This window comes from Chrysemys picta, chromosome 8 (genome assembly GCF_011386835.1).
Source record: "Chrysemys picta bellii isolate R12L10 chromosome 8, ASM1138683v2, whole genome shotgun sequence".
Lineage (NCBI taxonomy): Eukaryota > Metazoa > Chordata > Testudines > Emydidae > Chrysemys > Chrysemys picta.
In genome coordinates, this window is record NC_088798.1 from 6,359,454 (window position 1) to 6,387,332 (window position 27,879).

The window sequence follows — 27,879 nt, forward strand, 5'->3', positions numbered from 1 at the left end:
TTCATGGCTATTGTTACCCGTGGTAGCTAGATTAAAGCTGGCGCATTTCAATCTGCGCCTACGACAATCACACCTTGTGATGGGGTGTACAAACCCCACACTGGGCAACAAGAGGTGAAGGGATTGTTTTGGGCTCAGCCAGTCCCGCATAGCCACACCTGCCGCAAATGCTCCATCTGCCGGAGGAATTAAAAGGCGGGGGATTAGCTCATTGTTGGCAGAGCTGGAGGTGAGCAGACCTGTTGCCCACAGCTCCAGCAGAGCAGAGCAGGACAGAGGGCAGCATAAGACTCTGACACAGCTGCCCAAGGGGGCCCTCCCTGCGGGAATGGAGGACCCACCCTGGAGATAACCAGAGCGGGAAGTATCCTGTGGACTTTTGACATTGATAACCCCCTCTTACTTACTGTGGTTTGGGTTTCCCCACCAGGGAAAGGGAGTGGAAGGGCCCGGGCTCCCCTCCCTACAACCTCCCGGGCAGTGAGGAGTTGCAGCTGTGACCACTAGGCCATGCTCCTCAAGTGAGGACTGTTACACACTTTCACTTGCAGGGCAGACATGCCCTCAGACACTCACTTTAAAGCCCCTTTACACACACAGTTACAACCATTTTAAGGCCTTCGTTTAACTGAGAATCAATGAGAAAAGGCTCAAAACATCTTTTCTTTTTTTTCCCCCACTTGCATTTCCCTCACCAGCTGCCACATGCCACACTGCAGTTCTTGAATGAGAGCTGCTAGGATACTGATCTCTGCTTAAATTAATGGAGATATCCTATCTCCTAGAACTGGAAGGGATCTTGAAAGGTCATTGAGTTGAGTTGAGCTGAGTCCAGCCTGCTGCCTTCACTAGCAGGACCAAGTACTGATTTTGCCCCAGATCCCTAAGTAGCCCCCTTAAGGATTGAACTCACAACCCTGGGTTTAGCAGGCCAATGCTCAAACCACTGAGCTATCCCACCCCTCTCCTGGCTGGGCTCATCTAGTAAATACATCCGATATGGCCACTTTTTCTCCCCTGGGTCCAGTTAGTTTGATGCAGCTTTTGTCCTGCAGCAGGAATATTGAGGCAAGGCAGATAACTAGCTGAGCTCCGTCAAGCACATGGGAAAAGGGACATATTGAGTCGTTTCGGAGAGCAATAAATTACTCGTTCCCATTGCTGGTTCTGTATAATAATGAGGAGGTGAAGCTTTCTCATCACTCTCGAGGCTGGGAATGTTTGGATCCTGTGTTTCTGCATATTTTAATTTATGACTGTGGGAATCCTATTAACAATACAGGTACATGAAAAAAGCACTGAATGGCAGTTTAGACTGTCCTGTAACATGATCATTCCAGAAAGACTGCCTTTTTTTTCTAATTATATGCAGATAATCAAGCTTAAAGATGAAATTTTCAAAAGTCCGGGTGACCTTATTGTGTTTTTGGTTTTCTTTTGTCTGAACTAAGTATATGTACCAGCTTCTCCTTTGTATTTATTTATTTTTTAATCTAACCCCCATCCCAGTTTCTTTGCTGGTTGCAAGCACTAAATAAGAACAGGCACTGGGGATTAAATTGACAAAAACAATGGATCGTGAGGAAGGACTTGAATATTTCTGGTTGGTTACACTGCGTATTCTGGTGCAACGTGAGATCTTTCTGAAAACGCCCAGCTGGAATTCTATCACTGAGCTTTTGGGGCATTACATGGTAGACACTTGAATGAACAAACAAAAACAGAATGCATTTTTCGTGCCTTTGAATTTTTGGGCTTAGAGTTTATGAAACAAGAGGAGAACCACTGTTTGCCAAGACATTTCCCATGGTGAAAGCATGCCAAGATGCTGATCACCTTTGGAAAGGATGCATGTAGCCAATTAATTTGTCCTGACACTGTTATTTGTGAAGGCTCATCTCACAGCTCTTTTCAGGGAGGTCCCTCCCTCCCCATTGGAAACATTTACTCTACCAGTTGAAACTCAATATGTTTCCACGCTGCTGTGTGGTTTATTCCCTTGTAGGAGAAAATGATGCCCTAAGATTCTATCTACAGGTCTCTAATCTGTTTCACGTAAGTAAGCATCAAAAAGAACAGTGATGTATATTGAGCCTGTGAATATATTTCAATTCTCCAAGCCCTGTAGTTCAAAAACCAAACAAATACATCTGGTCAAAAGCTGAATTATTTCCAGTGGGAAATTGTGAAGTATTTGGATGAGGTTTTTTCAGGATTCCCTGTGAAAATGTTTTGCAAAAAAAAACCAAAAACAAACAGGGGGAAAGAAAACACAACACCCTGCACACTTTTTGGTGTTCTAAATACCGTAAAAAAAAATTGGGGATTTTATTTTTCATCAAAATGCAGAAAATGTTGGCCACTATGACCATTTTCCATGAAGGTTTTCATTGAGCTGTTTTGAGTGAAAAATGTCTCCACTCTCCAACACTAGACAAAGGTTTGTCAGTAGCCAATGGCTGGAAGTTGAAGCAAGACAAATTCAAGCTGGAAATAAGGCATACATTTCTAGCAGTGAGGGCAATTAATCATTGAAACAGTTTACCAAGGGTTGTGGTGAATTCGCTATCACTGGCAATTTTTAAATCAAGATTGGATGTTTTTTCTAAAAGATCTGCTGTCGTTCCAACAGGAAATAGGTCAGAGATGTTTTGATAACCTGTGTTATTTGGGAAGTCAGATAATATGGAACTCACGGGCCAGGCTCACATCTTAGGGACCCTGGTGATCAAAATGGATAGTTGACAGCAAGCACCTGTATTAAAGATGTGGACAGCTGCAATCTGTTCTTCTTTGTACAAATAATGGGACTGAGCCTGTGTTCTCTGTGCATCCAAATTTCACATGGATTCCACTGGGAGATTTGGGTGTGTACGGAATGTCAGACTGGAGTCGTTAGAGCATTTGGTAAGCAGCCAACCCAGCCCTCGATAAGGGCCTGACCCTTGATTTCAGTGGGCTTTGGATCAGGACCTACGGAAACATTTGTAGGGCATTCTGTAGGGGCTCACTCATTTTCCACATGGGTTATTTCCAGCAGAGTGGGTTCTTAAGGCATTTGAGAATGTGGCACAATCAGCCAAGGCCCAGTAAAGTACTCCTGCCCCAGGGCAGACCTTGCCCCCCACGCTGACAATACACATTGGTTCTATAAGGCTGAACTCTTCCACTATTGAGTAAACAGCTGCTGGCAGACATTTTGGGCCATCTCTACCTTGCAGGTGATAGGATTAAAGTACCATCTGAACGATTCCCCAGTGTCCTATTTTTAAACATGCCTTCACTCAGCAATGCCACTCTGAACAGCAGCTGGGAAACCATCACAAATAAGAACATATTTGATTCTTTTTATAACACGTTGCTTGTTTACGAGGAAGATGGAGCCAACGTAGCTGGGCCTGGACCAGTACCCAGGATTGAAAACTACCCCCCTGCCTTTGGGAAAATTCAGGTCCAAGCATGGAGCTGAATGGTGCTTCTCTGCCTTTCTCTAGATTTGCGGGAAGGATTTGGACTGGCCCATTATAAACATCCCCCTACTTCTGGATCTGAATTTTGCAGCTAGAGCAGGAGCCAGATCATCCTCTAGCCTGGCTTTGAGCCTGTTATTCTAGATTCATAGATTTTAAGGCCAGAAGGAAGCACTAGGCTCATTTAGTGTCTCATACTAAGCCTCCTGCATAACACGGGCCACGGAATTTCACTCAGTTCTAAAGTGCAGGGAATTATTCTCCCCTAGTATTTCTTCATTTCTATTCACACTCCGGTCATGGGCTATCAGTGGGTCGAATGCGTCTCCTGGATGCACTCAGGATAAGATTCTGCAGAAGGCCAGCACAGGGTCTATGCAGACACTACCTAAGCAGACAGCTCCCATTAAAGTCCATGAGAGCCTCAGATGCAGGATTTCTTCCCATCTATTTATATTTCTTCTTTATACCATCATTTTATGCACATATCCTGGCACTCTCTTATTTTCACATGTTCACCTGAGGAAGATACTCTTTCTCTTTAATGCAGGATTGCATCTGTAGCCTGGATGTATATGAATTAAGATCTACTGCACTGGCATTTGTAGATTTGATCCAATCCTTTTTTAAGGTCCCAATCTTGCAAAGCACTTAGGCACACACTTAGCTTTAAGCATGTGAGTAGCTGCTTTGAAAAATATCGAACTCCTCGCATGCTTAATGTGAAACACGGGGTTAGGGGCTTTTCTGGATTGGGCTCTGTCCTGGTCTGACTATCCCAGAGCACCCTCTCATGGCATGACACAGCATTTCACGTTGCTAATCATACCAGGAGATCAACACGTCTGTGTCCGCTGGCCTCCTGATGACATTCGTTGGGTTAGTCAATAACACGCTACGGGAGCACCATGTGAATGTTGTTGTCTTGTCCCCATGTCTGAAATCTCGCAAGCCTTTTGGGGGTTAGGCCAGCGCTCTGAACGTGTTCTCGTGAAATCCTGACTCATCCTGGAAAGAATTCTGGGAGAAGGAGAACGTCCCAAACATACACCAGATTGCTGACCCCACAAAACAACGTACAGGCTTCACCCTTCCCCGGATATAATGGTACACACTGAGCCATTTTAGAACATTGCAAGGTGGCCACTGTCACCTCCCTTTCACCTTTGGAAGATGAGAGACAACGCACAATGGGACTGTGGCCGCCGGTCGCAAACTATGGAGCACACGGTAAATCAGCGCCCACTTCGATCGCTTGCCAGCGTTCCAGCAAGCCACGCCCAAAGCTCCCCACCAACTCACAAATCTGGACTTCTCTTGCCCTACAACCAAAGGATAGCACTTGGAGCTTCTGCCTCCCTCTCCCCAGGACTTCAGTGGTCTGCAGAGTTGGTGACTCGGCCCTCCAGCCAGGTCACCTTTTAGTTTCATCCCTTCCAGGGTGTCAATGTCCCAAACAAATAATGGCCCACAAAACAATGGCAGACGCCACTTCTTCAGCGCCTCCTTTTCAGCCTCACTCTTCTTCCAGAGCAGCCGCTCCCAGGGCTGCCCCTGGAGTCCCTCAGCAACTCTCAAAAAACAGACACAGATACAAGCTACAGATTTCAGAGTAGCAGCCGTGTTAGTCTGTATCCGCAAAAAGAACAGGAGTACTTGTGGCATCTTAGAGACTAACAAATTTATTAGAGCATAAGCTTTCGTGGACTACAGCCCACCTAGCCTGGGCTTGAGCTTTGAGGCCATCTTAGGTTCTCCCTCCACCCAGGTTCTGTCAAGTCCTTTTCACAGAGCAAGAACTCCAGCGTCCCTCACTCCTGGATCTCTTCCCCCTCACTGCAATGATCTCCTTCATAGAATCATAGAATCATAGAATATCAGGGTTGGAAGGGACCTCAAGAGGTCATCTAGTCCAACCCCCTGCTCAAAGCAGGACCAATTCCCAACTAAATCATCCCAGCCAGGGCTTTGTCAAGCCGGGCCTTAAAAACCTCCAAGGAAGGAGACTCCACCTTTGCACTCCTCCCTAAGCCTGCATTTGTAACAAGGTGAGGCCAATTAGAGCTCTAGAGATCTAGTTAATCCCTTCTTGGTTGGTGTGGGTTTTATACATGCCACCACGGGATGTTAAATTCAGATCCTCAAAGGTGCCTAACTCTCATTGATTTCAATGGGAGTTGGGCACCTAAACAACTCGGAGGATCTGGACCTTAGTCTGTTCATGGACTATTTTGTATGGTTTGAACTTAAACTGCTTTGCGAGGGGTCTGATCTCAATCCCACTGAAATCAGTGGGAGTTTTTCCATTAGCATCAGTGGGTTTGGGGTCAAGCCCTTTGTCCCAGTGTTATGATGGTGTTTTGCTGGTGCTTTTAATTTTAAACCAACAGCCCGTTCTTGAGCCCATGCAGAACAAAATGAGCAAAGGAGAACAGGGTCCTGAAGGCAGTTAAGTTTAAAACAAATACACCGGGGAGGGTGAAGCTTTCCTGGTGAGGAAGAGGGATGGGGTAAGGTGTCAGGGAGAGATAAAATACATGCAAACTATCATCTCTTTTCCCCGGCGGGTGTGGGATGACAGTGTACGAAAGGGCAGGGTGAAAAGCAGCTGTCAGGCAGCGATCAACCATGCTACCGATAAACATGCAATGGGTGTTTGCGCCACGTTGCTCACAGGCCAACGTCTCATCCGCAGGCCAGTGAGCTTTCATAATAATAATTTAAAAAAAAAAAACTCGGACAACTGTTTAAAGTGAAGAGTAGAACATGAACAATGTCTGACCTTGCTCCTCAGGGTGTTGCCAGCCAATCGCAGAAGGGGAAGATCAGCGTATTCCGAGTGCTGTGCTCTGTTTCAGCCCCATCTGTGCCCTATTTTGGAAGCTTAAGGGGTGCATAGACCTCTTGCAGCTAAATGGTGAATTTCACCGAGAGAAACTAAAATCGGGTGTTTTTTTTAATGAGCTTTCTGGAACTCTATACAAATTCAGAGAGGATTCTTAGATAATTTGCTGCAAATGGTTAATAGAAGAATGCTATTTTTATTCAAACAAATTATTATAGGATAATAGAAATTAGAAGTGGAAAAAACATATTGCTAGTCCAGTCCACGTCGCTGCAAGACTGCACCACATAATGCATGTGCTGCTAGCCCTTATAAAATGAGCTGTGCAGTAAATGCAACAAAAATGGTTAGGGGTATGGAGCGGCTTCAATACGAGGAAAGACTGGGACTGTTGAATTTAGGAAAGAGACGCATAAGGGGAATATGAGCGAGGTCTACAAATGTGTGACTGGTGTGGAGAATGTGTATAAGAAAATGTTATTGATCCCTTCATATAACACATGAACTAAGGGTCACCCCATGAAATTAATCAGCAGCAGGTTTAAAACAAACAAAAGGAAGTATTTCTTCACACAACGGACAATCAACCTGTGGAACTCCTCGCCAGGGGATGGTGTGAAGGCCAAAAGAATTAGATAAGTCCATGGAGGATAGGTCCATCAGTGGCTATGATAAGACGGTCAGGGACATAACTCCATGGTTCGGGTGTCCTTAAGTCTCCATCTGCCAGAAGCTGGAACTGGATGACGGGGATGGATCACTCTAAATTGCCCCATTCTGTTCATTCCCTACGAAGCATCTGGCACTGGCCACGCTTAGACAACAGGATACTGGGCTAGATGGATCATTGATCTGAACCAGTATAGCTGTTTTTATACACACACGCGTACACACAGAGTCAATAATTGTATGTAACTTAGTTTGTAAATGCTTTATATCAAGTGCTGTAGGCTCACCCATTTAAAAAGTATTTATTTCTACACATCTCTTGATAATGATCTATTTTAAAAAGCAATTACCCTCCTCATGTGTTAAAGCATTTCATAAATTTGACTTTGTTTAAATGGAAGCTCAGTTCATTATGCAAAGTAATGCACATTGGAAAACAAGATCCCAACTATACATATAGAATGTTGGGGTCTAAATTAGCTGTTACCACTCAAGAAAGATCTTGGAGTCATTGTGGACAGTTCTCTGAAAACGTCCGCTCAATATGCTGTGGCAGTCAAAAAGGTGAACAGAATGTTGGACATCATTAAGAAAGGAATAGATAAGACAGAAAATATCATGTTGCCTCTATATAAATCCATGCAGCCACACCTTGAATACTGCATGCAGATGTGGTCACCCCATCTCAAAAAAGATATATTGGAATTAGAAAAGGTACAGAGAAGGGCAACAAAAATGATTAGGGGTATGGAACAGCTTCCATATGAGGAGAGATTAATAAGCCTGGGACTTTTCATCTTGGAAAAGAGACGACTGAAGGGGAATATGATTGAGGTCTATAAAAACATGACTGCTGAGGATAAAGTAAATAAGGAAGTGTTATTTACTCCTTCTCATAACACAAGAACTAGGGGTCACAAAATGAAATTAATAGGCAGCAGGTTTAAAACAAACAAAAGGAAGGATCTTTTCACACAACACACAGTCAGTCTGTGGAACTCCTTGCCAGAGGATGTTGTGAAGGCCAAAACTATAACAGGGTTCAAAAAAGAACTAGATACATTCCTTAAGGATAGGTCCATCAATGGCTATTAGCCAGGATGGGCAGGGATGGGGTCTATTTGCCAGAAGCTGGGAATGGGTGACAGGGGATGGATCACTTGATGATTCCCTGTTCTGTTCATTCCCTCTGGGGCACCTGGCATTGGCCACTGTCGGAAGAAAGGATACTGGGCTAGATGGACCTTTGGTCTGACCCAGTATGGCCGTTCTTATGTTCTCTCCACTGAGCCCTCATCAGTTTGTTTCATAAATAAGAGGTGAGACCAGATGTGAAGGGGGAGTTTTTTCCCCCATGGGAATGTTTAGCAGTCAAGCAACACAGCTAATTGCTCTCGATCACAATGGCCATGTTTGAAATGAGCACATTAAACAGGAGGGGTCCCTTAGCACCTTCCCCCTTCCTATTATTCTTATTTCTTTCGCTTTTCATTTAATTCTCTCTCTATATGTAGGATTTCTCCCCTTCTCCACTCATGCTAAGAGACACAAAATATTTATCATCGGAGTTGGCTGAATCATGGGAGTTAGAAATAGAACAATAACAACTAGCACTTATATAGCACTTTTCATCTTCAGATATCAAAGCACGGTACAAAGAAAGTCAGTATTGTTAGTCCCTGATGGGGAAACTGAGGCACATGACAGAGCTGGGATTGGAACCCAAGTCTCCTCAACGAGAAACTAGTGTCCAGCGTGTTGCACTTCAATGTAGCATGATGACCACAACTAATCACATGAGTCTCCATGTTACCAACTTCCGTGTGTCTAACGATGTTTGGCGTTTTTCTTAAATCCCCAGCTCTTGGAATCAAGAGGCAGCAAGAGAATCTCAGCTTTTATTTTTGAAAATAAGTGAAATTTCTAACCCTGCTGGTTGCAGAGAAGAGCTGGAAAAGGCAGAGAAAAGGTGCATGTTTTATTATTGTTAAAAGGATCTCATGATTTTTAAGTCAATCTTGCCTTTTATTTTTTTAAAGCTACGCTCATGCTTGAGGTTGGCAGTACTGGACTCCCTACAGCTTGAGCTAAAGGCTACGTCTACACTACGGGAGGGGATCAATTTCAGATACGCAAATTCAGCTAGGGGAATAGCGTAGCTGAATTCGACGTATCCGATCCGACTTACCCCGCTGTGAGGACGGAGGCAAATCAACCGCCGCGGCTCCCCTGTCGACGGCGCTTACTCCTATCTGGGCTGGTGGAGTACGCGCGTCGATTCGGGGATCGATTATCGCATCCCAACGAGACGCGATAAATCGATCCCCAAGAGATCGATTTCTACCCGCCGATCCGGGCGGGTAGTGAAGACAAGCCCAAAGAGACGGCAGTCGACTCCCATCTTCTGTTATAACACCCACTGACATCCGGTTGCAGTTACAGCTCATGAAAATGGAGGAAAAAAAATACTGAATGACAAGCATTAAGAAAAAGAGCAGAGGCTGATTTGTAAAACTTTATTTAGAAATATTCTCGATATATTCATTATATATATATATTTATATATACACACACATTACAACAAATGTGTTTTCTAAATAGCACATCCACAGTGGGTTGCCTAATCGGCTTTACAAAGATAATAAGGGTACCAGGTCTGGTTACTTAACTTCTGCAGAAAAATGCAGAAACCAAAGGAATTTTAAAAAAAGAAAAGAAAAGAATTCATCACAGAGTACAACATTGACTGAAAGTGCTGATTCCAAACATAAATGGGATGATGTTATATACACCAAGACATAGAGCAGGCAGAAAGAAGAGACGGAGAAATAGGAGATGTACCATTCAAATCACAATTAAAGTACAACTATACATACCTCAGATATACTTAAGTTGTATTCTGCTAAGAGGCTACAAATATGTGTGTTTTGTAAAAGGGTTATAAGTTGTACCATTTTTGTCTTCCTTTCAGATACAAAAAAAAAGGGGGCGGGAGGGGGGATTTCTAACATTTGAAATGACTTGTCTTGGAATATCCGTCCAAAAAGGGGTAAAATGTCATTATTATTTTAATCCCTTAAAAGAAGGAATAAGACTTCATCTTCGTAACAAAATGTCTCTCCCTCCTCCCCCAGAAACTACTGAGCCCCTGATCTTGCAAAGTGATGAGCGCCCCCTGCAGGAGCTAAGAATCCTCAGCATCTCTCAGGCTCAGGTTCCAATGTCTTACCCCACTAGATAGTTCCCCTCATCACAGTAAGCGTCCCCGACCAGCGTCTGAGTTGAAGTCAGTGACAACTCCCTTTGGAGCAAGGTCTGGCCTTTAGATAAGACCAGACGGTGAAACTGACCCTGACTAATGCCCACATAATGTAAGTCTCACCTGAGCCCCATTTGAGGACTTTATATGTGCAACGTACTGGCCCTCTGCATAGGGGTGAATTCTGAGACCATTTATGGGATTGGGATCACCCTAAAATATCAATGGGGAACTCAGAGCATCCTCCTAAATATACCCACACACCTCACCGAGAGAACCCAGCTTCGCTCATATTACTTCCAAGATAGTATCGACCCATTTTCATAAACAGGCATTAAAAAAAAGAAGTGACTGTACCCTGAAATAAAAATAGGGTCAACCTGGCTTTCCAATAGGCAAACTAATGGCTCTAAATGCTCACACATGGAAATATCTGCATTGCCTTGTACCTCAACACCTATGATAAATAAAAGATAGGGTTGTATGAAGTGTACTCATTCTAGTGATTTTCCCTTACAAAGAAGGGGGCTTTCCAGTGTTGTGTGGATTTTTCTGAATCTCTGTTGAGGAAGTGGATAACGAGAAAATTTGTTTCTGGTGCGATGGCTCCGTCGAACATTAGCAAGTGGGAAAAAGAGAGTCCTATGTAGGTTCTGCTGTTCATGGGATATGCAGGGTTTAGCTTCTCAGCCTGTGTAAACTGCCATAGTATGGGAGTCAATGGAACGACCCTGATTTGCGCTAGTTGAGAATCGAGGCCACACTTTTTAAGTACTCTGCTTTTTTTAAAGTGTCCTTCAATGGACATCTTCAGATGGAGGATCATTTCTGTTTTAAAGTGATCTGATTATATGTGGCCACCAACTTACAGTACGTCTGCATGCCTGGGAATTGCTGTATGTGTCGCTAATAGCACTGAATCTCGGGCTACATCTACACTACCCGCTGGGTCGGCGGGTAGCGATCGATCTATCGGGGATCGATTTATCGCATGTAGTGTAGACGCGATAAATCGATCCCCGAGCGGTCTCCTGTTGACTGCTGTACTGGATCCAGCTCGGCGAGAGGCAGAAGCAGAGTCGACGGGGGAGCCGCGGCAATCGACCCCGTGCCGTGAGGATCCAAGGTAAGTCGAACTAAGATACATCGACTTCAGCTACGCTATTCTCGTAGCTGAAGTTGCGTATCTTAGGTCGATCCCCTCCCCCCCAGTGTAGACCAGTCCTTAGTGTAAATCTACACAGCAAGAACAAACCCGCGGCTGTGAGTCTCAAAGCCCAGGTCAACTGCTTTGCTTCTGAGAAGTCTAGAGATGGCCACACATCCTTGTGTAGACAAGGCTCTGGCGGAAGTCTTAAGTAGACAAAGAGGCAGGATCAAACCAGGGGGCTAATGAACAGACTGGAGAGGGGAGGGTAAGTGAAATAACCATCCTTTCCAAATGGGTAAAACCCAACAAGTCAAAGCACATAATTCAATCTCTTTTATATCCCTTCTACACACACACAATTTGTTATTCCACCCCTGCCTTTGTTTTTAACTAAAATACCAGGATGACAATTGCAAGGAAAATTCCTGCTCGCCCATACTGAAATGTGTAATCCTCGGGTGACGTCTTGTCCCCACTGAAGCCAGTGACAAGATTCCCGTAGACTTCAACCGGGCCAGGATTTCAGCCATTGCGCAGTAGTTGGGAGGGGAGAGAGCAGGAAACATCTGTGTACCTTTTCTTTCAGTGGATACTGCATGACGGTTATTAAACAGAAGTAATTCCACATCATAAATACAACACCTCAAACAATCCAAAGTTAGGCTAAGGTTTTGTGGGGGGGGGTTGGGGGAAAAAAAAGTCTCATTCCTTGTAATAGTTCTTTAGTCGGAGGCATTTTTCAGCTCTTTAAAAAGGTACAGTCAAAAGCTCTTGGACAACAAGAAGGCTTTGTCCTAGCTTCCACACCGACAAGTTGCATATACGTCATCAGAATGGTTTGGAGAGATGCTGCAGAACGGTTAGAGATTTTGGTAGTTTCCAAGTGCCACATGCAAATGGAAGGGACATGTAGCTTCCATTTGGCAGTGAAAGAGGGAGTTGCTGCCTGTTTCTGATCCATGATTATTCTGTTTCAAGAGATCATCATCCAATCACTTGATATTGAAGAGGTGTCAGCAGTGTTCCCTCCCCCCATCCAGTATTACATCCATGAACAATATGTACAATAAGATGACTTTTGTCTCCGTCCGATCAAGTACCTAAATGTTGAATGTCCACTTGATTTGGTCTTGTTCTCCATCAGCAAACTGTCCTTTTAGTTCAGGGATTGTGACCTTTAGAAATATTGGAGTGAGAACTTGATGAGCTCAAGTTCCTGTTTTCTTTTTGGAGATGTCGAGCTGAGAAAATAGGGTGTAATTCCAAGACCCAAAGACTTAGGGTTTATTTTCCCCTCTGTGTTTTAGGAGGGATCTGTAAGGTCGTCATCGCTGGGCATTGCCTTCTACAGGAAGAATGGAGTGATGAAGAGTCCTCGTATGCTTTGAATCTAATGTTTCATGTTCTTCTGTGAAGCTGTCCGGGCTCCCTGCTCCATCTAAAGAACTTCCACAGCTAGAGTTTGGAGACAACATGTCCTGCAGGAGGTCCTCTTGGACTATCCCAGTGTCTTTGTTCGCTTTGCCCCTTTGGTTTCCTTCTTCTTCCTGGTCATTAAGCAGTTTGGCCAGGAAGTTGATGTATTTCATAGCCAGACGTAAAATTTCATTCTTGCTCAGTTTTTTGTCAGGTGGGTGGGTCGGAATGAGTTTACGAAGCTCTGCGAATGCACCGTTGACATTCTGTTGTCTCCACCTTTCCCGGCTATTGGTAAAAATGCGGCGGACCACTTTTGTATGGGGACCTGAAATTACAATAGTGCATGATTAGGGGCAGCATTAAACAGATTATTTGTCATTTCACTTAACGGTCAAAATTTCCCAATGTGACTAACTTTAGGCACCTACTTCCCTAGGTAGGCATCTCAACAGAAGTGGGCTGGTTTTTAGAATTTCCACAACTTCCGTTCGAGCCAATGGGAACTGAAAATCAGATCATTTCTATTTAAGTGTCTAACTTTAGTCAGTTAAGTTTGAAAGCTTAGGCCATATATGTGATTAGCAGGCTCTTTGTTTTCATCATATCCCAGTGATAAAGGACTTGTACAAGGTTAGCTCATGCAGCTGCCTTATATTTTATACTTCATTAACTTCTCTTAACATTGGCCAAAACAGATATGACAAGAGACAACGTGAGAGAGCAGAGGTTTTGGTGGTTCTATGGTCAGGATGCAGATACTTGTCTAAATCATTTATTTGATACAAACCCAAAGCTGGTAGGGAGCTTAAAGCTGTTACGTGTCCATTTGATGGCCTATGTGAAATGAGTTGCTGGTACTCAGCCCAATTCCTTGGGAACAGGTAGCCACATTACAAAACCAGCCTCCCTCCCAGTTTGAGCATTGATCTGCTAAACCCAGGGTTGTAAGTTCAATCCTTGAGGGGGCCATTTAGGGATCTGGGGCAAAAATCTGTCTGGGGATTGGTCCCGCTTTGAGCAGGGGGTTGGACTAGATGGCCTCCTAAGGCCCCTTCCAACCCTGATAGTCTATGACCAAAACCAACCAAACAAAAATTAGTGCCTGTGTTGGAATTCTGAATGGAGACCAGGAACCAAATCATCCTGGAACCCCTATCAGTTTTAGAAGCTTTCTCTTCGGGTCAGCATTGTGGAACGTTGGCAAAGCAGCTGGAGCTCCTTACAATGATGCTGTTGCTGACCATGCTTTTCCTGTCCTGTAGATACCCTCAACCTGATTCTATTTTGATTGACTTTTGTAGGAGGAGAAACAACCATAAAATACTGCTGTTAATTTAGCCTGGCAAGCAGTGGACTCCATTTAAAATGGCTAGTTTCACCCCATGGCCAGTTTTAGAATGAATGTGTTAACCTAAAACAGGTGACATCCCGGAAGACCAGATAGATAGCAACATTGACTGTGTGCTCTCCTTTCAATGTGTGATCATAACGCCTACTGCCCTTGGGGGTGGGGGGTGGGGGTTGTATGCATGGAGGGGAAAGATTTATCAGTGGGTCCTGCCATGCGTAAGATCCAGGTTGGAGTGCAATCTCAGCATCCCATTTCCCTGGACCAGTGGAAGCATGTACAACCGGGCACTCATTCCAACTATTGGACAGTGCAACTTCTATCCAAATAGTACTCACCGAGTGTATTATTATTAATACATATTTTGCTTTCCATAAATCGTTATTGAAGGAGCCTAGCAGGAGACCTCATGAGGGTTGCCATGGCAAAAACCACTCTAAAGATGAGAGACATGCCTGGAAAAGCACAACACCAAGGACAAATGTATGTATAATATCTATGGGGGTGACACTGAATGACAGATCACATGGCCTTGTACAGCACATGACCACACGCTATACTCTTGAAATCCCTTGTCTGATTACTGCATCATGGTGGGAATAAGTCCCTGGCCAATATGCACCTGCCTGTGGTCAGCTGTTTAGACTGCCCAGTGTTCCATCATCACCCAATGCTCGTGCCTACCAGTGGGATGCTCTAGCCAGGTGCCCATTGCACTGTGCGTGTTTTGGTTGTTAACACACACTTGGACTCCTGGGGTGGGGAGTTCAGCTATAGCAAATGGATAATAGACGATGTGCTCTGAAGCTCACTTATAATATTGTTGCAACATACTAGTCAAATGCGGCTGCCTCCTGATACATCCACCCTCAAGATCAGAGAAGACCGAAATCCCAAACACTAGGAAATGAAATGCTGGCTGGGGAAAAGAAAACACTGACACATGATGTGTTGCGAGAAAAATCCATTCCATGGGCTTTGCAACTGGAAACACTTCTAAGCAACTGCAGTCATTGCTGCGACAGATTCAAGCTACGGGCCCCTCCAAACCAAATCAGCCACGTATAAGCGAACAGACACATCTCAATCACATTACCAGGAGCCGCATAGTTAAAATGCACAATCGTCCCTTTCCCCTCCCCACCGTTAAAAATAAATCCAACCCAAATAACAAGAACAATCACAGAAAATGGGAAGGACTGAGGTCCATCACTACCCACCCCAGATTCCCCTCTCCCCTGCATACGCAGGACATTGATCGTGTGGGATACGCCCACCTGATCCTAACAGATGCTCAATGCGCCAGAGGAAGGCGAAAAAGCCTAGGTGTCTGCCAATGCACCGTGGGGGGAAAATGTCCTTCCTGACCCCAAATCTGGTGATCAGTTCAACCCTGTGCATGAGAGCAAGAATCACCATGATTAAGTAAAAATTTAATTTTGCAACTTTCAGTTTCCTTAGGGGGGTCTAGCTATCTGGGCACTTACTGGGCTTTCATCCCTGTAGCATCCAAGCACTTCACAAGCATGAATAAATTTACCCTCATGATTGCCATGTAAGGTCAGAAGCACTCTCATCCCCATTTTACAGATGGGAAGGAGAGGCTCAGAGAGATCAGAGTGACCTGACCAAGGTCACAATGGGAGTTGCTGGCAGAGCCAGGACTAAAACCCACATCTCCACAATCCCAGTCAAGCACCTAAGCCATGAGGCCATTCTTCCACTCCCAAAGAGCACCACAACCGAGCATTTAAATGCAGTTGTAAGATCTTAACGACAGGGACTGTTTCTTACTCTGGATTTGTACAGCACCCTGAACACAGGTCCCCCGTGCTAGGTGGGGCATCCAGGCAATACCATGACACAAATAATAACAATAGTAGAGCTATTTGCACCGCTAGCCTATAATTAAAGATCTTGCAGGGTATGTTTACGCTGCACATTAAGACTCAGGTTTGAGCCCCCGGCCTTTTTCCATCCATGTGCAAATCAGCCTGACTCGGGTCAGCAAGCACTCAGGAGCTGGGTCCTCCTAGGACCCTGCTAGGGGGGTGGGTCAGAGCCCGAGTCCTGCTGGGACTCAGGTCCAAGCCTGGTCATTTTGCACTGTGGACACAGCTCAAGCTGCAGACCTTGCAGAATGTGTGCACTAGCACAGGTGTGAGGCCCAGGTCCAGCAATTGCAAACCCAGGTTTACAATGCAGTGTGGACACTCAAGCATTAGTATGAGCTTGGAAACACCAAGTGCACAAGTGCAGGTCCCACAGACCTAGGTTTACAACGCAGTGTAGACATAACCTCAGTGTTCCTGTTACAAAGCCCAATTCCAAGACTCAAACATACTCCTCCGAGCTTAAAAAAATATATCAAGAAACATGGAAATCAGATTCTCATGCAGAGAGGGTTTTGTTTAATTTTACAAAATCTCTTTTGCTGCTTTTGAATTTGAGTGGGAAAATATTAGAGATCACTAGCCTATCAAAAAATTTAAAATACCAAGGGTCCAATCTTGCATGCACAGAATACCCATTGAGTTCACTGGGGGGCTGGTGCCCCTAAGGAATCCATTCATAAATTTTTTTAAATGCTGTGATCATCTAAGACAGGGGTAGGCAACCTATGGCACGCGTGCCAAAGGTGGCACACAAGCTGATTTTCAGTGGCACTCACACTGCCCAGGTCCTGACCACCGGTCCGGGGGGCTCTGCATTTTAATTTAATTTTAAATGAAGCTTCTTAAACATTTTAAAACCCTTATTTACTTTACATACAACAATAGTTTAGTTATATATTATAGACTTACAGAAAGAGACCTTCTAAAAAAGTTTAAAATGTATAACTGGCATGTGAAACCTTAAATTAGAGTGAATAAATGAAGACTCGGCACACCACTTCTGAAAGGTTGCCAATCCCTGATCTAAGATGACATCAGGCATAACGCAGACCATAGAATTTCACCCCAGTTCCTGTGTTGACATCAGACACAATGCAGGTGTAGAATTTCATCTCCGGATTCCTGCATCGAATCCATGGTTGAACTGAAGCATATCTTTTAGAAAAACAGTCATCCTTTCTTGATTTAAAGATTTGAAGTGATGGATAACACAGGACGCTTTATGGATATGTCATGAAAAACGGAGGTATTCTTCTAAATGAAATTTGTCTGGTAATTAATTCAGAAGCTTGAATAGGGCTTTCTCCATAATTTGTTAAATATAACAAAAATCAAAAGGAGAAGTGGTAGAAATTTTTCAAAATCCCAACAGAATTTTTTTGCCAACAGTTTTCAAAAATTTTTGTGAACTTTATGTATTTATTTGTTTTGCAGCTGGCTTGGAGAGCGGTCAAAACATTTTAACCCTTCGACAAAACGTTTTCACGAAAAAGGATTTTGATTGGAGTTACTTTGGGGGCTTCACAACTGTTCCTCTCTGAAGCTCTCAGCTTGTGCAGTTCAGGGCTGAGCCCTGTGGGGGTAAACATGAAGGTTGGGAGAAAGCCAGGAAGTCAGGTGGTTTGTTACTCATGAGCCAATAAGCTGAGAGGAGCGGGTGCTGCAGACGGGGGAAGAATCTATCCAGCTGACATCAGAAGCTACTGATACTCTACTTGCAATATATATTGTTTGCTTAGAATCTTCAGACATATTTCTGGGTCAGTGACTGGCCCGTCTGCGATCAGTTTCTTCTAAGTGCAGGTTTTAAACATGCCAGATTAAGCCACTATCCTGGTTGGCAGAGGAAGCAACTGAAAGGCCTAAAAATGGCCACCATACTCTCATTTCTGTACCTCACTTATGCGCTGTCCAGTCCCCTGCCCCTGTGAATGCCAATTCTCCACCTGCTCCTTCTGGTTTGATCATAAATCGAACGGACTTGCAAAGCTTAAGAGCTGCCATTGATCCAAAAACTGAAATTTGCATACCTACACTGCTCGTATTTTAGGAGAAAAAGTCCAGGCCTATTTTGCCATTCTATCTCCCAAAGAGCGCTCCTAGTTTAATGTCTCTGTTTCTCCCCCCAAATGACCCATGTTGCAAATCTTGGAGTATTTCATATCTGACTTGACAGACAAACCATAACTGTTCTGAAGACATTACACTTTCTTGTATCAGCTGCAGTCCATTGATGTCAGTGGAAGTTGCATGTTCATGTTTAGGGGCACAATTTTGCGCTATTTACTTGACTGGCTAAATATCAATTTGATCCAAAACCCCTTGGAATCTTTCCACTGACTTCAGCACCCTCTGGCCCTGCAAACACTCACCCATGTAACTTTAAGGTTATTCACATGCATAAGTGTTTGCAGGCTCAGGGTCCCAGTCTGCTCCCTGAGATACACCCCCCCAAAACTATCCTAGTTCAGAGGCCTGATCCGGCAAATACTTAATCAACCAATTTGGGATCCGCAGGACCAGGCCCAATGATTATACCTAATACATTATCTGGTAAATACATATTCACTTTTCTTTCAAATACATGTATATATGTACTGCTCATCTAAACAGTTATTGTGTGTAATATATATAAGTAAAACTTCACATCTACACTAAAAACAAGTAAACTCAGCGGTAAGGTTAAAACTCTTGCTCAGACTCTCATGACATTGATACACACTTGTGTTTTTATTTGTCAGCCTTAATTATTATTTATATAATGGTAGAACCTAACGGCTCCAACCAAGATAAGGACCCTATTCTGCTAGGTGCTGTACAGAAACATGGTGAGAGACAGTCCCTGCCCGAACCAGCTTACAATATAAATGGACAAACAGACAAAGGATGGAGGGAAAGGGAATAAGATAAATGCAGTGAGACTGGAGTGATGTTTTGCAAGCATTATGTTAGCCTCACAATTTTCTTTTGAAATGTGGAGGACTGGGGTTTTATTTGGATAGGTTAGCTAAAAAGAAAGACAAATGAAGGTAGCTGAATTTTCGGGCTTTTCTGGATTTCAATGTTGTATCATTTAAAATGTATTTTCTTTTTATCCTTTCATCTCATTTATATAGATATCTGTCACTATGGAGAGTTTTAGGCTTTGATTTAAAAACTAAGGACCTTTGACTGGAAACATACACTACACAGGAGTGTTTACTCACACAGGCATTCCCACTGAAACCAATAGGACTGCGCAGGGGTAGGTAGTGAGATAATATCCTAGGCTTTTTAATTCCTTCCGTACTTTGAAAGATTTTTTAAAATACATTATAAACTCTGGGCCATCAGTCTGGAAGCAGAACTGGTCAATTTCAAAGGGCAATTCTGCTTGAGAGCGTCTGGCACAAGGCAAGCCTCTATATGGTGACTTGCTGAAGTGTCTTTGCAATTACTGCACCTCAGAAGAATGGCCCCCATTCAGCAAAGCACTCAAGCATGTATATAATTCTCTCTTACTACAATGGGACTTAGGCCTGGTCTACACTGAAAACTTATACTGGCATAGCTATGTCAGTCTGGGGGTGAAAAAACCACATTCCCTAGACTATGTAGTATGTTGATAAAAACCCCAGTGTGGATGCAGCTAAGCTGACAGAGGACCACTTCGGTCAGCATAGCTAACGTTGTTCAGGGAGGTGGCGTTCCTACACTGGCAGAAAAACTCCTTCTGTCTTGTATACTGTATCTACACTAGGGGGCTAGGCCAGCATGGACTCTGTAGACATTGCCTTAAACAAGTGCTAAGTGGTTTGCAGAATAGGGATGGAATTAAACACCTGCTAGAGTGCATTGCTGAACTGGGGCAATATTATTAAGTCCTTCATCATCAGACTGGTTACCAGATGGAGCGGGAAATATTGACTCTATTATCCAGGAGTCAAGACCCAGGGCAGGAGTAAGCTATCAGACAGTAGGAGTGATGTCATCCTCTCCCTCATCCTTTTATTGCTTTGTATTTTATCCCAACACATGTTGGTCTAAGCAACCTTCCCATGTCACCAACATTAAGCACCAGCTACATCCCTTTGCACTTGATATACACCATCAGGAGCGGAAGAAAAGATTCTCACCATCACTGATCTCCACTTCATAAGGAGATGGTCTTCTTTTCATTCTGTTGTTGTTGTACATTGAGAAGCTGTCTGGCTCTCCAAAAAACCCACTGCAAACAAGGTACAAAGAGAAGGTCAGAAAAAAAATGAGGAGGAAAACACACAGACACACTTCATGAAGGGTTCTCCCGTGTCGCCGGGGTTCTTCAAGATGGACGCTGCACATTTCCACTCGTGGGGAGCACCATGGGCATCTGTGCAGCAGCCACTTGAAGAAGAGTGTGTGAGTGTACAGATATATATACACATACACACATTATACATACACACATTATACATACATTTACATATGCAGCATAACAGACATCTGTCTTAAGTGACCAGGATAAAAATGTGTAGGTCTTCCAATCAATGTGATAGAATTCTAATACTTTTATGTGCACTTTCTGGCATGTCTTTTAAGACAGCAGGCCACCTGATCTCTAGAACAGGTTTCTCTAGATGATATATAACACACATATGCTGAACTATTATTAATTTGTATTGAATGAGAGAAAATGGAATTGAATTGCATTATATAACTGCATTGTAGGGTGTGTGTGTGTATATATATTTATTTACACACACTACATACAATGCATATTCTGAAGGAATTTCTTCCCACTGTCATGATTATTTGTAGGGTCACACACATCTCACCCAGTGCAAAGAGCTGAGAGATTTCTTCAAGGAAACAAAAAAATTGCCCATTCGATAAATATAGCACTGTCTACGTTTACACCTTTGCATTTAAAATATTACATTTTAATATAATTTTAACGTATGCTATATATATATATATATATATATATTTTACCCTTGTTCCAAGGTCTACAACAGATGTTTTGCTTTGCAAAATTACATACATACAAACTGTCCCACAATTATCCACACACAAATATTACATGCCCAGATAGAGAAAGGTTCCTTTGCCAGACAACCTCCTGTCCTTATGAACTTCGGTTTTTATGATTAGATAGATAGATAGATGGGGTGTACGGGGATAGATAGATAGATAGATAGATAGATAGATAGATAGATAGATAGATAGATAGATAGATAGATAGATAGATAGATAGGTGCAGGACAGGAAGACAGAGAGAGGTCGGAGAGAGAGAAGAAGAGAAATAATCCTGCAGTTTTCCGAAGAAACGGTACTAAAGACTTCATCTCAGGATAGGACAGGGCGCGGATGCTGCTGTAGGACACTGAGTGAGGAGACGGACAGACAGACAGACAGAAAAAGCCGGACAGCCTCCCGGGGACAGACGGACAGACGGGGAGATCGGGCAGGGCACGGACCTGTTGATGGTGGCCAGCGGCTGGCCGATGTTGTAGAGCATGGCTCTGCCGGCCGCCGGCAGGGGAAGCGCCGGGGGGCTCAGCTGCACCATGCGGGCGTCGCAGGCGGCCTCGGCCGGGGCTCTGCACGGCTCGGCGCCCGGCGCTCTCTGCATCGCCTCGCCGGGCGCCTCGCGGCCTTTTATGTCCCTGCGCACCAGCTCGATCACCGGCACGGCGGCGGCGGGGGGCCCGGGGGAGGGCCGGCCGGTCTCCTTGGAAACCCCATTGAGCAGCAGCTGGGGCTCTCCTGGGACCTCCATCTCCCCGCGGCTGCTCTCCGGCTCGCTCGTGCCTTCCGCTCCCGGATCGTGCTGCTGGGGGGGGCGGGCATCCCGCGGGTCACTGGGGGGCAGCTCCGCCGGCAGCCTCTCCATCGTCCTGGGGGAGAGAGGAGAGGAGGTGAGGGGGGTGGGGGCACCCCTGCGAGGCGGAGGGACTGCCCGGCCGAGAGGGGGGAGAAAGAAAGAAAGAAAGACTGGGGGAAGGGTGGAAAGAAAGAAGAAGAAAAGTGAGGAGGGACGGAGAGAAAAAGAGAGGGAGAGGGATGGAAAAAAGAAGAAAAGTGGTGGGAGGGGTGGAAAGAAAGAAAGAAAGAAAGAAAGAAAGAAAGAAAGAAAGAAAGAAAGAAAGAAAGAAAGAAAGAAAAGGGGGAAGAGGGATGAAAAGGAGGGGGAAGGAAAAGGGGGAAGAGGGATGAAAAGGAGGGGGAAAGGAAAAGGGGGGCAGGAATAAAGGAGCAGAAAAGAGGTGACGGTGCCAGACGTTGCCAGTTTGACAGCAGCGTCCAGGCAAGCGCACCTCGGCGCCCATTGTTCCGGCCCGGGAGCCAGGCTCCCGCGGCAATGATTCCGTAGCCGGGGAATTAGCCAAACGAGTCTTTGGCTCAGAACAGGGGCACGCTCAGCTATTTGTCCCGAAGCGCTGGGGCAGCTTCTCCGACCGGGCAGGACGAGAGATGAAATCCCGGCCCCATTCAAGTCCCCTGGACCTCCGTGGGACCAGGATTTCACCCAGTATTTAAAAAGAGGAGGGTTCACCGGAGCCAGGTGTGGCCAACAGATGGGCTTGGTGCAATCCCCCCAAGCCCAGGGGTCACTATTCCTTTCACTATTCGCCTTAGCTTCATATGTGAGTGTGTGTTGCCTATTTAAGCCTCACATTTAATCTTTCCCTTGATCCAACATTTGCTGTTGCACTAGGAGGTGACTTAGCCACCGCTGGAATCGTTTCTTTTCTACGAATTGTTTTGCAGTCCAGCTAGAGAGAGAGAATAAACTCCAGGGTTTGAAGACGTGGACGTGACGGTGTTTAAAGAATAGCACATTTTAAACCGAGAGCTTCGGATTTTTCGTTTTATTACAGTTAATGTTGACAAAAGGACGGGGCTACATAGGCGTTTACTGGCGAGATTGCCAATGGAAACACCGTTTTGCTGCTACCGCGGGTTACGCTTTTGAACTCAACCAACCTTCGTGGAAACTGTTGATTGAAGATGAATGTATCATGGTTACCAGCTCTAAAGAGCATGAAAGAACGTGTCTATTTCTAATTCGAGAACTGTTTAAAGGGGTATGATATTTCTATCTGGACACATACACACACTGGATAGTAGTATTTACATATATATGTGTATCCAATATTATATACACACACACTATAAAATGCAGGGCCATTGTGGCGATTATATTGCATTACAATAATTGTATATACAAATATATAGCATTATATTATAGTACTTTGCTATAAACATAGTATTACGTTTGATTGCTTTAACCCTGAACCATTGCGTTCTAATAGACACACACATAATGTATTTCTCGGCAAAGTCATTGTGATAATTATGTTGTTATATAGGGAGATATAGTTGAAGTATTAAATTCTACTCATGCAACATAGTGATCACAATGGCTTTGCTGAGAAATATATCCGGGGTGTGTATATTTTTATACACACACACACACACACACACACACACACACACACACAATATATATATATATATACGGGTGTGTATATTTTTATACACACACACTATAAATATGTACGAGGTATGTATATATATAGTGTGTGTGTATATAAAAATATACACACATCGTGTATATTTCTCAGCAAAGCCATTGTGATAATCTTGCATGAGGAGAATGTAATACTTAATCTGTATACAATGATTGCAATGTTTTGCTGAGAAATATAAGAATGTAGTATTTCCGTATTAACGTAGTAGAATATAATACGATAGATAGATAGATAGATAGATAGATAGATAGATAGATAGAGGGGGTGTATGGGGATAGATAGATAGATAGATAGATAGATAGATAGATAGATAGATAGATAGATAGATAGATAGAGGGGGTGTATGGGGATAGATAGATAGATAGATAGATAGATAGATAGATAGATAGATAGATAGATAGATAGATAGATAGATAGATAGATTTCCCATTCATTTCAAACGACTAGCTTTGTCTATAACCAAGATGTGGAGTCTGATCAAATATGACAGCAATGGGAAATAGCTATATTGTTCCAAAACCAATGTCTTCTCTGGGGCCTATTCTTGAGTAAGGAGAGCAGCGTCGGGTTCATTTGATGTTTCCTATTTGGGGGACATATTACACCGTCGATTTTTGTTTTAAGCAGACTGGCCCCTGGCTTTGGGCCGAAAGACCCCAATCCTGTAGCTGGACTACCTGGTCGTATCCAAAATGTGTTAGGTACATTTGAAGTCAATCTATAGGCGCCTTCTCTAGCCATTAGCCAAGGCAGGCAGGAGACAGGACCCATCAGCTGGGCAAGGAGCTGATTAGTGGCTCACCTGCCATCAGACAAACACATGGATGTATCGTTACAGAAAACGCATTTAACGCTGAGAAATTATTGTTTCCTCCTGAAGTTTGGTTTGTTCATTTCAGGGCTGGTGTAAAAAAAGGAGGCCCAGTGCTTTGCCGAAAGCAGAAGTCTGATCTGATCCCAGACTCAGCCTTTCTAACCTTAATTTCCTTGGCTTCTGCGGGGTTCAGTTAACCAGGTCGTTTGTAGAGAAGACCTGAAAAAAATCCCAGGGCGCTGGCCCTTTCCCAGCCACCTCTCCAGAAAGGATCCTAAGGGTCTGTCGGGATAGGGCATCGTGTGAGCGATTAGTCACATCTGTCCTAGTGAAGTAGGAACCCCTCGAGTGTCCTGTCCCGACAAAAGATCTCTCCGGCTCAGGGCTGCCTTCTCTCCTCTCACCTCCAGGATACTGGCGACTTGACAAGGAGAAAGGAAACCCATATCGGAATAATGCACTAATTCCCGGGGGCCGGGGGAGATCTCTTGCCCCAGTTCCTTTAGATCAACTGCACATTAAAACCTTGGAGCCGGAGAGATCGACATCAAGATAGCAAACGCTGATAGAAAGGTGTGTGGCTACGGATGCCCGCCGTACACCCACCCTAGCCAATCAGAACTAACGGGCTGGGGGGCTGGAGCCAAATATAATCTCCCCTTATGCGTGAATTGGGCTTGGAATTTGGATATCACATTAAAAAATCTATATTATTTAGTTTCAATGTATATAGGGATGGTTATATTATTAATAGGGTATATAGACAGAAACACATCCTATCTATGCACACTATATTTATTATCTTTAATTAAATTATATATATTTTACAAATACTTACTTAGATATATAATTTAATTAAAGATAAGTATTTATAAATTATAAATATATATAATTTAATTAAAGATAATAAATATAGTGTGCATAGATAGGATGTGTTTCTGTCTATATACCCTATTAATAATATAAATATAACATATACACACATATATAAATTTATAATTATATATATTATATATATATATATAATTAAAACACGTTTATACTTATTTATTTGTTATATATATATATATATAACAAATTTATAATATATGTAATATATATGTAAATATCTTGTTCTTCATATTCATATATTTCTATTAATAAATGGGTTTAACATGAATGCAAACCCCTTACTAACATAAATATAGAATATAAAGACTTCTCTCTACATATATCCCACCACACATATAGGTCGAAATAAAACCAACGATTTATTTGTATTACCGGACTAGAGCTGAAAACAGGATGTTTGTTTTCAGCTGGCATTTCTCAAACCGATGCCTGCAGATTTGCAGACATGTTATTAAAAGTGCAGGGCCTAAAAATTAAACCTAAAAGCCAGTCGGAGATGAATACGCAGGTTGAAGTTTTTATATAGTACAGTCTTTGTCAGAATTTCTCATTGAAAGTTTGAGATGGGATCCAATCCTGAATATCGGTTATTTTCAGTCCCACCCACACAATAGAAATATTTCCCTCCTGTCAATTACTTTAGCATGACATTAATTATGAATCAGGATGATTTTTTAAAAAAAAATCCCGGTATTTGTGACTGCTTAAGGGATGTAATCCTAAAGGATATATAAACTCCCTGTGTCGATAGCTCTGCCTAATATGTCTGTCTACTCCACATCTCTCGCTATAAAATTGCGAAGTGGAAATATTTCATTTTTGGATCTCTTTCAACGAGTTAAACCAGAGTACAATAAAACAAGAAAGAATCAGCAATTTTAAACACATCCTTCCTTTTCCCTTCCCAAGTATACAAGGCAAAATAACAGCGAAACACATAGACAATGACCAACAAGCCATTAAGCCAAAGCACTTTCTTTTCTGATCATTTCCCGAGCCTGTTCAAATGCCACAGCAGAAAATAATAATCGTTTCATTTTCCGTAGGAAGATAAATAAGTAACCCTTCCCAACCGATTTTCCTCTTTGCCTTCATAATATTTCGCACTTTTAGAAACACCAGCAGAGAATCTGATTGAATTTGCGTCTTTCGGATCGAATTTGTTACTAGAATAACATGGGGGTGGTGAATCCTATAATTTTAATGTCTTAATTTCCACTTCTCCTACGTAATTTGTGCTGGTCGTAACCCCTATCCTAGATTCTTTGTTTAGAACTGTGGATCTAACGGGAAATTTGTACCCATTGATCCAAGTATTAGTTCATTTCCCCTCCAGGAGCAACAACAACAACAAAAATAGAATGAAATAAAACATTATTTTGGAGTTGCTTCTTGCTAGCTAGGTTCAAACAGGGCCTTTCCGATTAACTGGCTCCATAGCAAAACCAGATCCCGATGAAAAGGAACAAAACCAATCCTACCCAAACCTATACACCCATCTCTATACTTCGCTTCTGCATCTGCCCCGAAGAAAGGGTGGTTAATCCTGCCTTCTCCCTGCAGCATCAAATATCCGGCTGCTTTGGGATGAATTTGCTCAACGAAATTTCCCCCAAAGAAAAAGATCCGTCCCTTCCCCCCGGCCTCCACCCACTGAACAACTGAGAATTGTTTTTAATTTTTGTGGCGCATTTTTACATATTGCGCAACAAACGCGAAAATGCTCTCCACAAGGAAGCCCTGGAAACAATGCGCCAAAAATACAACGCTTTCCCCTTTCTAGATACACACCTCTATATACTCACCATTTGCTTTTCATTGGTAAAAGTGAGTGGAGCCATTTTGTGGCCTATTCATTGCTGCTATATTTCCCCCCCCCCCCTCTCTCTCTTACGGTAGTGCTGGGTGGCTTCACTGGAGCAGGATCTAATTCCACATCACGTCCAGTTTCCTATTTAGTATGGAGAACGGAACACTAGAGCAATGTGGCCAACAGAGATAAAGCCCTAGCATTGGCCCGCCTGCCCTGATAAGCTTCTAAACCCATTATTTATGAAATGATTCATTATTATTTGGCAATTTTATCGAAGGAAAGCGGGAACTTATTGCAAGGATATGCATAGGAATAACTTTGGAATGCATGCCTTATAGCTTTTTCGGTGTGTCTGCTTAGAGGCTCTTAAAAAGACACTGTAGAACAGAGTAATAAAAAATGCACCATGACTGCCCACATTTGAATAGCAATTCTTTATTTTAGTCCTCTTGGAGGTTATTATGCCCCTGCATTTTTTTGATTAAATATGGAACACCTACTCAGTTCTTAATTAAATTTAATGAGCCAAAATAAATTGCTGGAGATATTGAGTGAGGCGGGGGGGCTGTCTGGGACAATAGGGTAAATAAAGCAAATTGACAGGGAACATTTAAGCAAGATCCCCCCCCCCCAATATTTCTTCACTGCAAGCATAAATGGAGGGGGGGAATCTCTAAGTTTTAATTTAATCTGATCAGGTTTAGAAGGGGGTGGTAAAAGACTGCAATCCATGTGGGGCTCGGGGATTTAAAGTGGGGAGGGGAGTGTGTGAGAAATAAAAGGTCAATCCTGGAAAACAATCAACTTGAA

The 27,879-nt window shown here is 43.4% G+C and overlaps 1 protein-coding gene across 7 annotated transcripts; it reads right to left on the reverse strand.

Annotated features, from left to right (window-relative positions):
- Nucleotides 1–685: 685 nt before the first annotated feature.
- On the reverse strand, nucleotides 686–27,210 carry TAL1 (TAL bHLH transcription factor 1, erythroid differentiation factor). 7 transcript variants are annotated; one of them, XM_024104942.3, is made up of 4 exons: nucleotides 27,062–27,210; nucleotides 21,494–21,913; nucleotides 20,171–20,262; nucleotides 686–13,137 (listed from the first exon to the last, which is right to left on the reverse strand). In XM_024104942.3, the coding sequence occupies exons 1-4, from the start codon at nucleotides 27,073–27,075 to the stop codon at nucleotides 12,719–12,721; spliced, it is 945 nt and encodes a 314-aa protein (XP_023960710.1). In that variant the 5' UTR covers nucleotides 27,076–27,210; the 3' UTR covers nucleotides 686–12,718. The 7 variants fall into 7 exon arrangements, with proteins under 7 accessions (XP_023960710.1, XP_042700954.1, XP_042700953.1 ...); XM_042845020.2 differs by having other exon boundaries at nucleotides 27,151–27,171; XM_042845019.2 differs by having other exon boundaries at nucleotides 27,048–27,071.
- Between the last annotated feature and the right edge of the window lie 669 nt (nucleotides 27,211–27,879).

Coding starts and splice junctions, on each gene's coding strand:
- TAL1 (XM_024104942.3), bottom strand. Junction 20,263..21,493: donor CCGCTGGCCACCATCAACAG/GTCCGTGCCCTG, acceptor CCTTGTTTGCAG/TGGGTTTTTTGGAGAGCCAG. Junction 13,138..20,170: donor TGAAGTGGAGATCAGTGATG/GTGAGAATCTTT, acceptor TTGTAATTTCAG/GTCCCCATACAAAAGTGGTC.